At 36.8% G+C, this 12,699-nt stretch overlaps 1 protein-coding gene across 1 annotated transcript in view; it reads left to right on the top strand.

Annotated features, from left to right (window-relative positions):
- The window catches only part of STK3 (serine/threonine kinase 3), a 276,275-nt gene extending 268,491 nt beyond the window's left edge, over positions 1-7,784 (top strand). The window contains exon 11 of the mRNA XM_003782452.3: positions 6,452-7,784. Within this exon, the coding sequence (XP_003782500.1) occupies positions 6,452-6,610 (159 nt within the window). The 3' untranslated portion in view covers positions 6,611-7,784. The remainder of the gene's footprint in view (positions 1-6,451) is intronic.
- Positions 7,785-12,699: the final 4,915 nt, after the last annotated feature.

A 12,699-nucleotide genomic window follows, 5' to 3' on the forward strand; every position in this document is an offset into this window, starting at 1 on the left:
CGCCGCCTCCCAAGGAGCTGGGACCACAGGCGCCTGCCACAACGCCTGGCTATTTTTTTGGTTGCAGCTATCGTTGTTTGGCAGGCCCGGGTTGGATTTGAACCCGCCACCTTAGGTATATGTGGCTGGCACCTTAGCCACTTACGCCACAGGCGCTGAGCCTCCACTGCCTTCTTATTCAAACTCTTCCTCCTACCACGCATCAGTCAATGTATTCATTTAATCCAGCTGTGTCTTTCGTGTTTGTAAAAATCGTCACACTACGATATCCTTCCACAGTGTTAAGGCTTGAAGATTTGAGAACCACTGTCAATTGTACAGGTTCTATTTTATCATTAAATTAAAAATGAAATTTTATTAAATAGAATTATCCTAAAATGTATAAAAGCCATTTCCAGATGAATTATTCCTTTTTGTACAGATGTTCACATAAAGTAAAATTCCAAATGTATGCATATTTAAAATTTTTTCTGTTTACTAACTTACTAAATTCTAAACTGACTAATGTGGATCAAAGACTTATAACCCCAGCGTTAGTCCACTTCTGCATTTATTTTGGAATTAGTAAACCAGTATACAATTAACTACCTTGTGTTTCATGTATTACAGAAAGATGACAAGTAATGCTTCTTTTCTATACTTAAAAAATATACATTCAACTCAATTTGCCATAACTCCGTTGATATATAAACATAAATCTGAAGTAGTTTTACTCCCTTTTCATAATTATTTTTGGGAAAACAGATTTTGATGAAGGAAATTCTTGGCATAATAATATTGGTAATAATTTAGGAAGCTTAATTTTTCCTCCTATTATCCTTATTAGCCAAAAAACCCACACTGTTTTAATTTGAATTAGCATTTTATAAGGATAATAGTAGATTGTATAATACTACAGGGCCATTTTTATCATTATGAATCTTCATAAAATTTTATCTGGTTTATGAATCTTTTTGCTACACAGGCATTGGACAGTAGCAGAAATTGTTTTCCCAGAGATTGAAAAAGCCATTTCTGCCACATTTCCTCCCTAAAGCATTTCATGCTTGTGAGAGGCTTGATAGCTACAGAAACACCAAGTGCTAAATAAGGGTTATTAGGGCTTAATCAAAAATCAAAACCCAGACAGAAGTGTGTGTATATAAATCACAGTATAAAAAGTGAAAAATTCTGCCAGTTAACCTCTCTGGTTTTTGTCTGTACAACATCATAATCTAGCATTATTTAGAAAACTACTGATGTTACTATTCTATTAACTTAATGAGAAGGAGTCTCCAACCACAGTGCTAAGTTTGGAGATTATTTTCTATTGGACATCGTAGGCAGATATAAGATCAGGGAAGAAACTTCTTTCTCATCAAGGGCTTCAGTAGTAATCTAAACAATTATGACTCCCTAAGCCTCCATCTTTACCTTGGATCTCTCTCCTGACCCCCAAAACTGCAAATTACAATCCAAACTTGGTCTGTACCTTTGTGCCTTACTCATAAGTCAAACTCACCAGGACTAAAGTCAGTTTCATTACTCTACCTTATTTATAGTATCAATCTTTACATTACCCAAATTGGCACCAGAAATATCTGTAAGCCTTCCTTTTTCACGATCTTCATAATCAGTCTGTCAACAAAGCAAACCCTCCCAAATCTGCTTCCAGCTTTCTCAAATCCCTCTCCTCTACAGTTACCACTTCCATTGTCCTGGTCCAGGTTTATCTTCCCACGACTGTTGCTATAATGTGCTGATGTGTTTTCCTGCCTCTATTTTTGTCTCATGGCAATGGATTTTCTTCTATACCTGCTACTGGAGATATGTTTCTAAAGCACATATATGATCATGTCACCATTTATGCTCAATTATGTAGCATTTCCTTACTGTTGTAGAAAGTATGTAGCAACAGACTTAAATCCCAAAGCTATTGGCCTTGCCCTCTCCTTCCTGCCTCATCTTCTATTCCTCTTCTCACACAGATTCTTTTCAAATCTGACCAGCGTACTGGACATTTCCAAAGATGCCAAACATTCATGTGCCTTGTACATTTCTGCTCGTGTTGTTTCCTTTCTCCCCCATCTTGTTTCCCATTTTCTCAGCTCAGTGGTCTTTCAGTGAGTTAGCTGTACGTGGAATGTCTGTGGGGAGGAAGAATGTTTTATTCATCTCTGTACCTCTAGCTGTGCTTTGTCCATAGAAAATCTCAGTAATTTAATCACTGAGTCCTCTGAAGTTCTCCAGCAGCCCCCTGAAGACATAGCTATATGTGTAGCCTGTGCAGAAGTCAGATTTCCTGTAACCTCAACCTTAACACAACCACAAATCTGGAATTACGTATTTTTTTAGTAAAAACACTAGAAGGGAGTATGACAACCTTTACCACTGAAGTCATTTTCTGTCTTTCCTAAAACAGCCTCAAGCTTTCACTCATAACCTATATTTATTTAGTATAATGCCTTATAAAATTGTTTAATTGGCTTTTGTGGCTCCCAATAGATAAACGAACTTGATGTAGAGATAGAAGGGTGCATGTCCAATGATGACCAAAAAGAAAAGCTGACAGCTTTCCATCAGATGAAAACATCAAAAAAGGAGTAAGAAAATTATATGCAACACAAATTAGTAATAGATATTAATAATGACAACTCATCACCAAGGAGAGGTTGTTTTAGGTTCTATGTACTCTGCTTAGAAGGCAATATATTCCATAAAATACTTTAGAAAGATTTTCTGTTTAAAATGACTGAGACAAAGTTTTGTCACTTGAAGAACTGAGCTTTAGGTACTTTATTATGATAATTCATTTATGGAATGCCTGATTTCTTAACAATACCTGGCATGGTTCTCTAACGTGACTGAACACTTCTTTATGAGTTTTACATATTGAAAACATGAAAGTCTGTCAGAGCAGGAAAATTTTTCTTCTAAGTAGCTTCTTTCCCTGAATCAGTCAATTACTATAATATAATATTCATAAACTATTGGCAGTTTTCCCCTCTACAAAGGTAGTATAAACTATTTAGTAGAATATCTTTCTTTTTTTTTTTGAGATAGGGTCTCGCTTTGTCACTTGGGCTTGAGTGCAGTGGCATCATCATAGCTCATTACAACTTCATACTCCTGGGCTCCAACAATTCTCCTGCCTCTCAGTCTCCTAAGCAGCTGGGATTACAGGTGCATGACAGGTATAGGCTAGTTTTTCTAATTTTTTGTAGGTGGGGATCTTGTTCTTGCTCAGGCTGGTCTTGAACTCTTGGCCTCAAGCAATCCTCCCACAGTGCTAGAATTATAGGCATGAGCCACCACGCCCTGCCAGGAATATTGTAATGCAAAAAAACTTTAAAGATAATTATTTGCTTTATGCTATGTCCTAACCCTGGAGCAACCCACTCCTTTGAGTCATTTATTGTTATTCTTCATGTCATGTTTATTTAGCAGGATTGTTGGATAGTTTATAGGAGTATGTACAAAACTCCAAAGTCTAAATATTTTTTGGAATGTCTAGAGTAGGGACATGAAACTCGTGTTAAAATCAATTATAAAATAATACATGATCTTAAACACTAACTTATGTTTTTAAAATTATAAATGTCATAATGAAATACAGAATTGGGTATGATTAACATAGGCTGAAATAGAGACAATGTTGGAGAACTTGGAAGGGGAATTGGATCTTGTGTAGAAGTAGCTGGGCACATCTTTCTCAGAGAAATGTGGTTGTGTGGTCTACACTAGCCCTTCAACTCACCATCACCTATTTATACAGTTCAGAAAGTTTCAAGTTTTCCTGTTGGCTTATTCTTTATCCCCACAGTGATTTAAATAGCATTGAGCATATAATGGATACATGATTAATATTTGTATTAAAAATCAATGAAGAAAGTACATAATATACTTCGTGTTGTCTATAAATGTTTATTATGGCATAATATAAAAAGCTAGGTTCTTTTGTGAGATATGACTGAAAAATAATAGGACTTATTTTACACATATGAAAACTTTTTTTTTATACACTAAAATGAGTGGTATTGACCTTGAGAGTCATCATCATGGAGCTGATACACCCTTTCCCATAACACTGTCATTTCTCAAAATATTTTTGGAACTCCTCTTTTGAAATTTCTTTAAAGACTGTGACTCATTCTTTTCAGTATCCTCAGAATCTTCCTCAGCTGAGAATGGATTTGATTTTAGAAGCAGAAGTCATGTAGGGCCAGGTATGGCAAGTAGAGAATCAGCTGAGAAATGCTATTTTTGGTGACTATAAGTAATTAGAGTGTTTTCTAGCTTGATTCAAAAACAACCAAAGACAGTTATCTTCTTAAAACAAAAAAGTTGCAAGTTTTATCATTTAAGCCAAGTGTAATGGCACACACCTGTTCTCTCAGCTCCTTGGGAGGCTAAAGCAGGAGGGTTGTTTGCACCCAGGAGTTCAAGGCTGTAGTGAGTTATGATGACGTCATTGCACTCTAGCCTGGGTAATAGAGACAGACCCCATCTCAAAAACACAAAAAAGAATAAAAAAGGAAAACTAACTCTGGATTACTCTTGTATAAGTTTCCTGCTCCAGAATTGATCTTGGCTTCCTGATATCCAAGCCCTGCTTTTACCTGACTTTTGGGGTCCCTAGCCCTGTCTAGCCTTCCCTCTCATACCCCAGCAGAGTCCTCTTTGAGCTCCTACTTCTCTGGTGTCCTTAGTCCTTCAACCTAACACGGCAGCAGCCTCCTCCTTGGGACTTCGTACTGCTTAGAGGTGCACTGCTCTTTGAGAACTGGCATAGTCCCTACTCAGTAGGGGGTCTCCACCCTCCCCAAGTTACCCTCAATTTATAGGGAGATGCCTTTCTTTTTGGAGAGGAATCTGCTTCAAAAGAAAACAAAATAATAGATGCTGTCCCTGAGAGAAAACACACACGAATATGCAGAATTTTTGCACATGAGAATCTTATTCATGGACTTGAGTCAAACACCTCTCACTGTAATCGATATTACACTCAATAGGGCTCAATTAGATAGGGCCTCACATCAGTCCTTAAATGTGTATAGCTGCTAGTGTTACCCTTCCAACTAATTCCTAAATTTATTAAGGGCAGGGAAATAGTTTAGTGCTTCTTTGCTTTCAATATAGTACCTACCTAAGGTGCTGAGTATGCGATAGCATTCTGTAAATCATTGTGGTTTAACAGATTTTTTTAAACCACCTGCCTGCGACCATTGCTTTGATATTCAGTTTTTAAAGGAGCCAAAATTTTGGGGTTTTTTTTTTTTTTTGAGACAGAGCCTCAAGCTATCCCCTTGGGTAGAGTGCTGTGGCTTCAACTCCAACTCCAACTCCTGGGCTCAAGCAAGTCTCCTGCCTCAGCCTCCCAAGTAGCTGGGACCACAGGCGCCCACCGCAACACCTGGCTATTTTTTGGTTGCAGCCGTCATTGTTATTTGGTGGATCCGGGCTGGATTCGAACCCACCACCTTAGGTGTATGTGGCACCTTAGCCACTTGAGCCACAGGCGCCGAGCCAAAATTTTGGTTTTTTAATGTTAACCAGATAAAAGCCCAGTGTATTAGGTTATATATTTCAGGGCATACAATATGCAGTCTGATGACATTCCTAAAATATATTTCTCAGGAGATAATCTATATCTTAATGTTTGGGCATGTAATAAATACAGTGAACTTCAGGCTGCCATAGATCCTGTTATGTAGCAGAACAGATGTACCCCAGACACTCATGACACGAAGCCTACCTCCTTCTGTCACACAGAAACAAGTAAAGCATGTGTTATTGTTGTCCCAGTAGCCAGCACAATTAAACTGTAATGTATATGGTGAAAATTTGACAGGCACTTCATTTTCAAATGGGCCAAGTCCACATCACAACTTACATAGTACTATTTATATCAAGTTTGTGATATTTTGAATTATAAATTGAAAACCATATTTTATCAAAATGTTTAGGGTAAAAAAAATTCTGTAGAATGTAGTCTTCTGATTAACTGAGTGCTTAAAATTTAAACTTTTGGTAAAATGGAGGGTGGGGGAACAGTTAATTTACCCTTTATTCAGTCTTGTCACATTGTTGGGTAATTTCTGCATGGCAGCACTCCATAGCTGGCAAAGACGAGAGAGAGTAGAGTGCATGTACCCAGAACATATTCTGAAAGTCTGTTTGTTGGCAGTGCTGGATTTGCCTTTGTACCTTTTTAAAAATTTTCATCAGCTCCTGATTCTCGTTTGCTCTTTTCTAAAAGCAGAGGCTTTGATTGTTTCGTTGCAAATTACTTGAGGTTCTTTTAAGATATGGCTTCAGGGTTCCGCGGGGAAGGAATTCCTGTTGTAATTGTTGAGCCATACTTCAAAGATGATGTAAAGAATTTGCTGAAACATTCATACTAAAACTCACTAGACTTTAATGTATTATGGACAATTTCATTATATTAATATCTTCTTTTTTTTATACCTAGTTAAAAAATCTAAGTTTAGAAGAACTACAGATGCGGTTAAAAGCTCTGGACCCCATGATGGAACGAGAAATAGAAGAACTTCGTCAAAGATACACTGCAAAGAGACAGCCCATTCTCGATGCAATGGATGCAAAGAAAAGGAGGCAGCAAAACTTCTGAGTTCAGTTCCTTCTCTGCTTTAACTGTCCTGGAGACCAAGAAACCACTAAGCATGGAAGGAATATAAGGACTTTTTGTAATCCCTAAGATTTGTGCTTTACCTTTAGGCAACATTCAAAAACTGGTAATGGTACATACCCAGATAAGTTCCCAAAAGGCCAAATTTACAGTTATATCCACCCTGTTTATACTCTTAAATAATGAGAACCATAGAAATATATTCTGTTTTTCTGTCAGCTGCATACCAGAAATAGAATTGTGTTATAAAATGAAGGCTGTGTTTAGAGATCTTGAAAATCCAAAGCTATTGTTTAATTGTACAGCACCGAAGGGCTTTATATTACAATATTCTTTACTCCTATCTAGTAGCCTATTTATTATAGCCCCATAGCCAGACTTATTTATTTATGCTATTTCACTTTATTTTGTTTGTAAAGGATAGGATCAGGATAGCTTTGGTGAAAATAAGGTCATATTAATAATGATAATGCACAACCAAATTATGCTTTAGGTAGGGAGGTATGGGGTACATTCCTTGATTTCCAAGATAATTTTCCAAGAGAAACAAAGCAATAATGGCAGTAGTACTCCAGTGGACTAGGCCTTTTTATACTGAAGCAATAATTCCATTTTTGCCTTTTTGAAATTCTGTTTAACCTTTTTTGATTTCTGATGTTTGGTACAAATAGAATTATATATACTTAGGTCAAACAGCTATAATGTTTAAAACCAAAGAAATCAATGGAACCCTTGCACAAAAATGGATGGTTAATATTTTAAAAGAAACAAAAAATACAAATGTAGTTGTTAATATTGTTCCATGTTTTGTGTATAGGTCTGATAGCTAAATTGAATCACACTTTAATAACCTCATCAAATTTACTTCTATGAAAATGTGCCCTATTGTCACAAGATTTTTTTGTTGATTTCATTTGTTGTCCAGGAATTGGTAAACATCATGTGTCTGATGATAGCACAATAGCAAAAACATTTGTACTGAACTGTGCAAGCCTTGGGGACTGAAAAAGATTAAAACCATTAAAAAGAAACTCATTTCTTTGCTGAATGAATATTCACATGATTGAACTGGGACCAGTCGTTTCCTAAGCTACATATGGCCATCTTGACAGTGTTTGTTCTTTTGTGTGTTTAATTACTACATGTAAATCATAAAGAAAAATAAATTTCAGCATTTCTTTTCAGCATATTTCATCTTTGTATCTTTTTTTTAACTCATGACCTGGGCTCTGTCTTTTCCAAGGTAGGCGGGCATACTGGTTAATACAGGCTGGATTATGTAGTGGTGACAGCCCTGAAACTTCAGGGGCTTCATGTAACACAGGTGATTCTCACTTATGCTCCAGGACCATTCTAGGTTGGCAGGGTACCCTGCTTCGGTCATCCACTCCTGCAGACCCAGCGATGGGGCCTCAACCATCTGCAGCATTTGTGGTTACGACAGTGAGGGAGTCGGGGGGAGAAGGTATTGGCAAATCTCATTCTAGCTCCAGCTGGCAGCAACACATGTCAGGTCTGCCACAAGCCAGTATTCAGAGCTGGTTACCTGGCCACTCCTAATTTCAAGGGAGCCAGGAAGTGCAGCCTTACCGTGTGGCTAGAGAAGAGAGAACAGGAAATGCTGGTGAGTTCACTAATGTCTGCCACGGAAGGTACATCATTTCTGGAAAGTTTTCCTTCCTTTTTAAAAGAGTATCTGTGCCCCAGATAATGCTTTGAAGTGGCATTTGTCTCTGCCCTTGTTGAATCCTCACATGTAATAAATTGTGTAATTGGATACAAATTATGAGACTGTAAAAATAAATAGTGATAAATATGAAACCTATATAAAGATTATTAAAAATGAAGATTGAATTTACAATATATGCTTCAGGTGTTCATTACTGGAGCCTGTTTGGGTCAGTCACATGAGCTGATCAACTCAGCACTTGTCCTTTTTTTTTACTGTCTTGTTTTTCTTTTCACTAACCTGTTTAATATCTTGCCTGATTTGATGGAATCAAATGACTGATTTGCTATCATCCAAGCAAAAACACCTATGCGAAATGGACAAGAAACCTATGAAGATGCTTTCTCTTCAGTTTGCAAAATTAGAAAATTTATGCAAATTAATTCATCAAAGACTGTTAACCACTCTTACTAGTTCAATCTCAATAAAAGTCATTTTAATAATGTCAAGTATTCCAATCACATTGTACTTCTTATGTAAGTAGATTATACCCTATCATCACATATAAGTTTATTTAAGTTTATATACAAATATGCACATACATATTTAAGAAAATTAAGAACAATGGACATTGCCAGGCACGGTGTCTCATGCCTGTAATCCTAGCACTCTGGGAAGCTGAGGCGAGTGGGTTGCCTGAGCTCACAGGTTCCAGACCAGCCCAAGCAAGAGCAAGACTCCCTCTCTAAAAATAGCTGGGCATTATGGCGGACAACTTTAGTCCCAGCTACTTGGTAAGCTGAGGCAAGAGAATTACTTGAGCCCAAGAGTTTGAGGTTGCTGTGAGCTATGATGTCACAGCACTCTACCAAAGGGCAACAAAGTGAAAGTCTGTCTCAAAATAAATAAAAAAGAACAATGGGCATTGTTGTATTTTAGAGACATAGGAAATGCTAAAAGATTTTAGGGTAATCTATTTAAAAATTTTCCTTATCTTTGTCATTATCAATCAATAAGAAATTTAGGATAAGTTTTGAAGACCCATAAGCCATGAAAGGATTCTTGAAGGAAGTCTTAATCATGATGCTTAAGAAAAAGTTTTCTAGTTAGTTTAATGAGTTTTCTACCTATTCTAATCTTGGTTACCAAGAACTTTCCAAAAATAGGTGAGTGTGCTTTCTGCACACCCCCATCCTTTAATAAATACAGTATTGTGATTGTAATTGAAGCTAATGAGTCAGGGTTTCATCTCACAGAAAATCTAGCACCGTTGTAGATACTGTCCTCTAGATGAGAAAATTGTTTCTTTAATGAACTTACATGACTCATTTTTACAGATTTACAATACACTTAGCTTATTTTAGCATTGTTTGATGTTCAAAATCTGAACTAATTTAGCCAATATAAATCAGAAAATAAATGGATTTAAATGGATTTATTATTTAAGGCACTCTGTGTCAGACACTGTGTAAATAATCTTATATACGTTATTTACATGCTTTTAGATGTATTTCCTCTGTATATTTCCTGGATCACATTCCCAGGGTTTAAAATCATGCTATACTCACTGAAGGATATATAGTTCTCTAAGGGAAATTATATAATGCATTAATAAGATGTTTTCAACTTAGTCACAGGAAATCTTTTCAAATTACAGACACATTAGCATCAATAGGAATGCTATTTTCATTTCTCATCCTGTATGTTAAAGATTAATGATTAAAATAAATCCGAAGAATACTGACATTCTAAGTAGAATGTCATTTTAAAAAATTGGAGTTATACTGCATTACTAAACTGTTATTAGCCATAGGCATTTAATTAGATATTTTATCAAAATGCTAAGGGGTACTAGGTATACTTTTTTTGTTATGAAAGGCTAGGAATCCAGAGTCTAAGGAGAACTTTTTCCTTGCTGTTTAAGCAATGTGCTGAGACCGAGATCCAAGGAAGTTTTATAAACCTTAGTTGGGTAGTCTGATGCCACTAAAGGTGACTTGTCCTCCAGGGACTCACTCACCTTCATCCTGTTCCCTGTCCATAAAAACCACTTTTAACCTCAGCCAACCACTTCCTACTTACTTTGGGGGTCACAAAAAGAGTCTAAGAGAGAAAGCAGACAACCAACTCAGTTCCTCCATCAATCTTGGAAAAAACAACAAGTTCGTGCTCTTTTCACACCAGACCATATCGTTAACCAGACTCCTTCCTGCCACCCATGTCTTCACTAAGCTACCTAAATAAAAAGTCTGATTTGGGGTTACTTTTCTGCTTCCAGAATTTTGTCTATTGAGAACAAAGTCTACCTCTTGACATTTAAGACCTACAACATGCTTCAGCTGACCTTGATGACCTCATCTCCCAATATTGCTTTATTTGAGTCTTTTCTCCCACCAAACTGAATTTACAAACTCTACTGTGATTATCTTCTTTCTGGTTTGTAAAGTTCCTGAAAACAGAGACTTGGTGTTCATCTTGTTTCCCCCACAGTGGTTGCTGGTATATTAGATATAATGTATTAAATAAGGTTTTATTGAATGCGATAAGCTCAAAAAAAAAATTGTCATCAATAACCACACAAGCACTTTTCTCCAGGTAATTACCACGAGAACAATGATACCAGCCACTTTCTGAGCATCTCCTAAGCAATGCACTTCGGATAAATTATCAAAACCTTCAAATAATGCATATTCCTTTTAATGAAAAAGAACATAAAGAACTAAAAAGAAAGGATTAAGTGATTAAATGAGGTCACACAGCTAGTTAATGCCAGTGTGGGTTTTAAACTCCCCTCTACCTGTCTCCAGAATCTTCACATAGCCTAATAAGCGCAGGATGTTGGACAGGTGCTCTAAGCCAGCCTGCTGCTGGGTGTTCCAAGGAGTTCACTCTTTGATTAAAGCTTAGAGGAGAGGATCGTTGTTAGTCCATTTTACCTCTTTCACATTTCAGTGGAATGAGCCTCCGTTTTCTGAAATGGCATCTTTTCTACTTACAGAAAAAAGATGCAGGGTGCATTTATTCAAGTTTCCAAGATAAGTTGTACAAAAATATTTTTTCCTTTATTATTAGAATACATGTGGAGTTCTTATGCCTTGAAAGCCTTTTTTTTTTTATAATGATAATACATTCTATTCTCTCCTTTATTGGTCTGTCTCTGATAATTGCTTAGAGAAACATTAATCAGCCTAGTGGAAGAAGCCTGGCATCAGATGTCAAATGATCTCGGATCAAATCTGTTATTCCTTTACATCTTTGCTGTCCTGGGCAAAAATAACTATTTAATCTGTGTTTTCTTTCTTCATCTGTAATAAATGTAGCAATTGGGAAGACCAAATGTCCTATTACATGTAAAATATTTGGCAAAGTTCCTGGCATATGACACATAGATGATACCGGCTTTAAAAATAAACTTTAACCTGTTTCAGTTTAGTGCATTGTTTTTTGCAAGAATGAACAAAAGAGCTCTGTTCATTGATAAGCAAGTTGAACTGCATGGATATCCAATCTTTTTCTCTGTTGCACATTAAAAGAATTAAGAATTGTCTTAGACCACACATTAAATACACAAACAGGAAGGAAAGCTGATTAGCAAAAAAAGCTCTGTGTATACTTTTTGTAATATTCAACACCAGAGATAAGCAAAAAAATAAAATCCTTACAAAATTGGGCCACAGGTTGGACACTCCCTAAAAGTGAATTAAGGTCTCTTGCAACCTAGACAGATCTTTTCTTAAGGGCCCAATCTACTCTCTGCAAGTGATTTCCATGAGGAAAATCTATCTTTTTTCCATTTTTTAAGATATGTTCTTTATACACAGAGCAAAGTAAGTTGTTACATGTCCTAGTCCATTTTGTGTTGCTATCACAGAATATGTTATTCTGGGTAATTTATAAAAGAAAGAGGTTTAATTGGCTCACGATTCTGCAGGCTGGGAAGTTCAAGAAGCATGGCGTCAGAATCTGGCCTCTTCTGGTGAGGGCCACATGCTACATCACACTGGTCATGGGGAAATGAAAGGGGAATGGGCGCGTGAGGAAAAGGGCAAAATGGGAGAACCTGCTCTGTCAGGAGCTAATCCAATCCTGGGTGAACTAACCCAATCTTGAGAGAAAAACATTCATCTGTTGTAACAACCTAATCACCTTTTAACCTCACTGCCTCCCAACACCATTATGCTGGCAGTTAAATTTCAACATAACAAATCATAGCATTATGTTAAGCTAAATTTCCCCGCTCCTCTTTTATTTATTTATTATTATTATTATTATTTTTGCTGTTTTTGGCCAGGGCTGGGTTTGAACCCGCCACCTCCATGGGGCCGGCACCCTACTCCTTTGAGCCATAGGCACCACCCTCCCCTCCTCTTTTTTAAGACAATTATTTTTACTATAGATATAT

The sequence above is a fragment of the Otolemur garnettii genome, unplaced genomic scaffold (assembly GCF_000181295.1).
Source record: "Otolemur garnettii isolate 467f Iridium unplaced genomic scaffold, OtoGar3 scaffold00004, whole genome shotgun sequence".
Taxonomy (NCBI): Eukaryota; Metazoa; Chordata; class Mammalia; order Primates; family Galagidae; genus Otolemur; species Otolemur garnettii.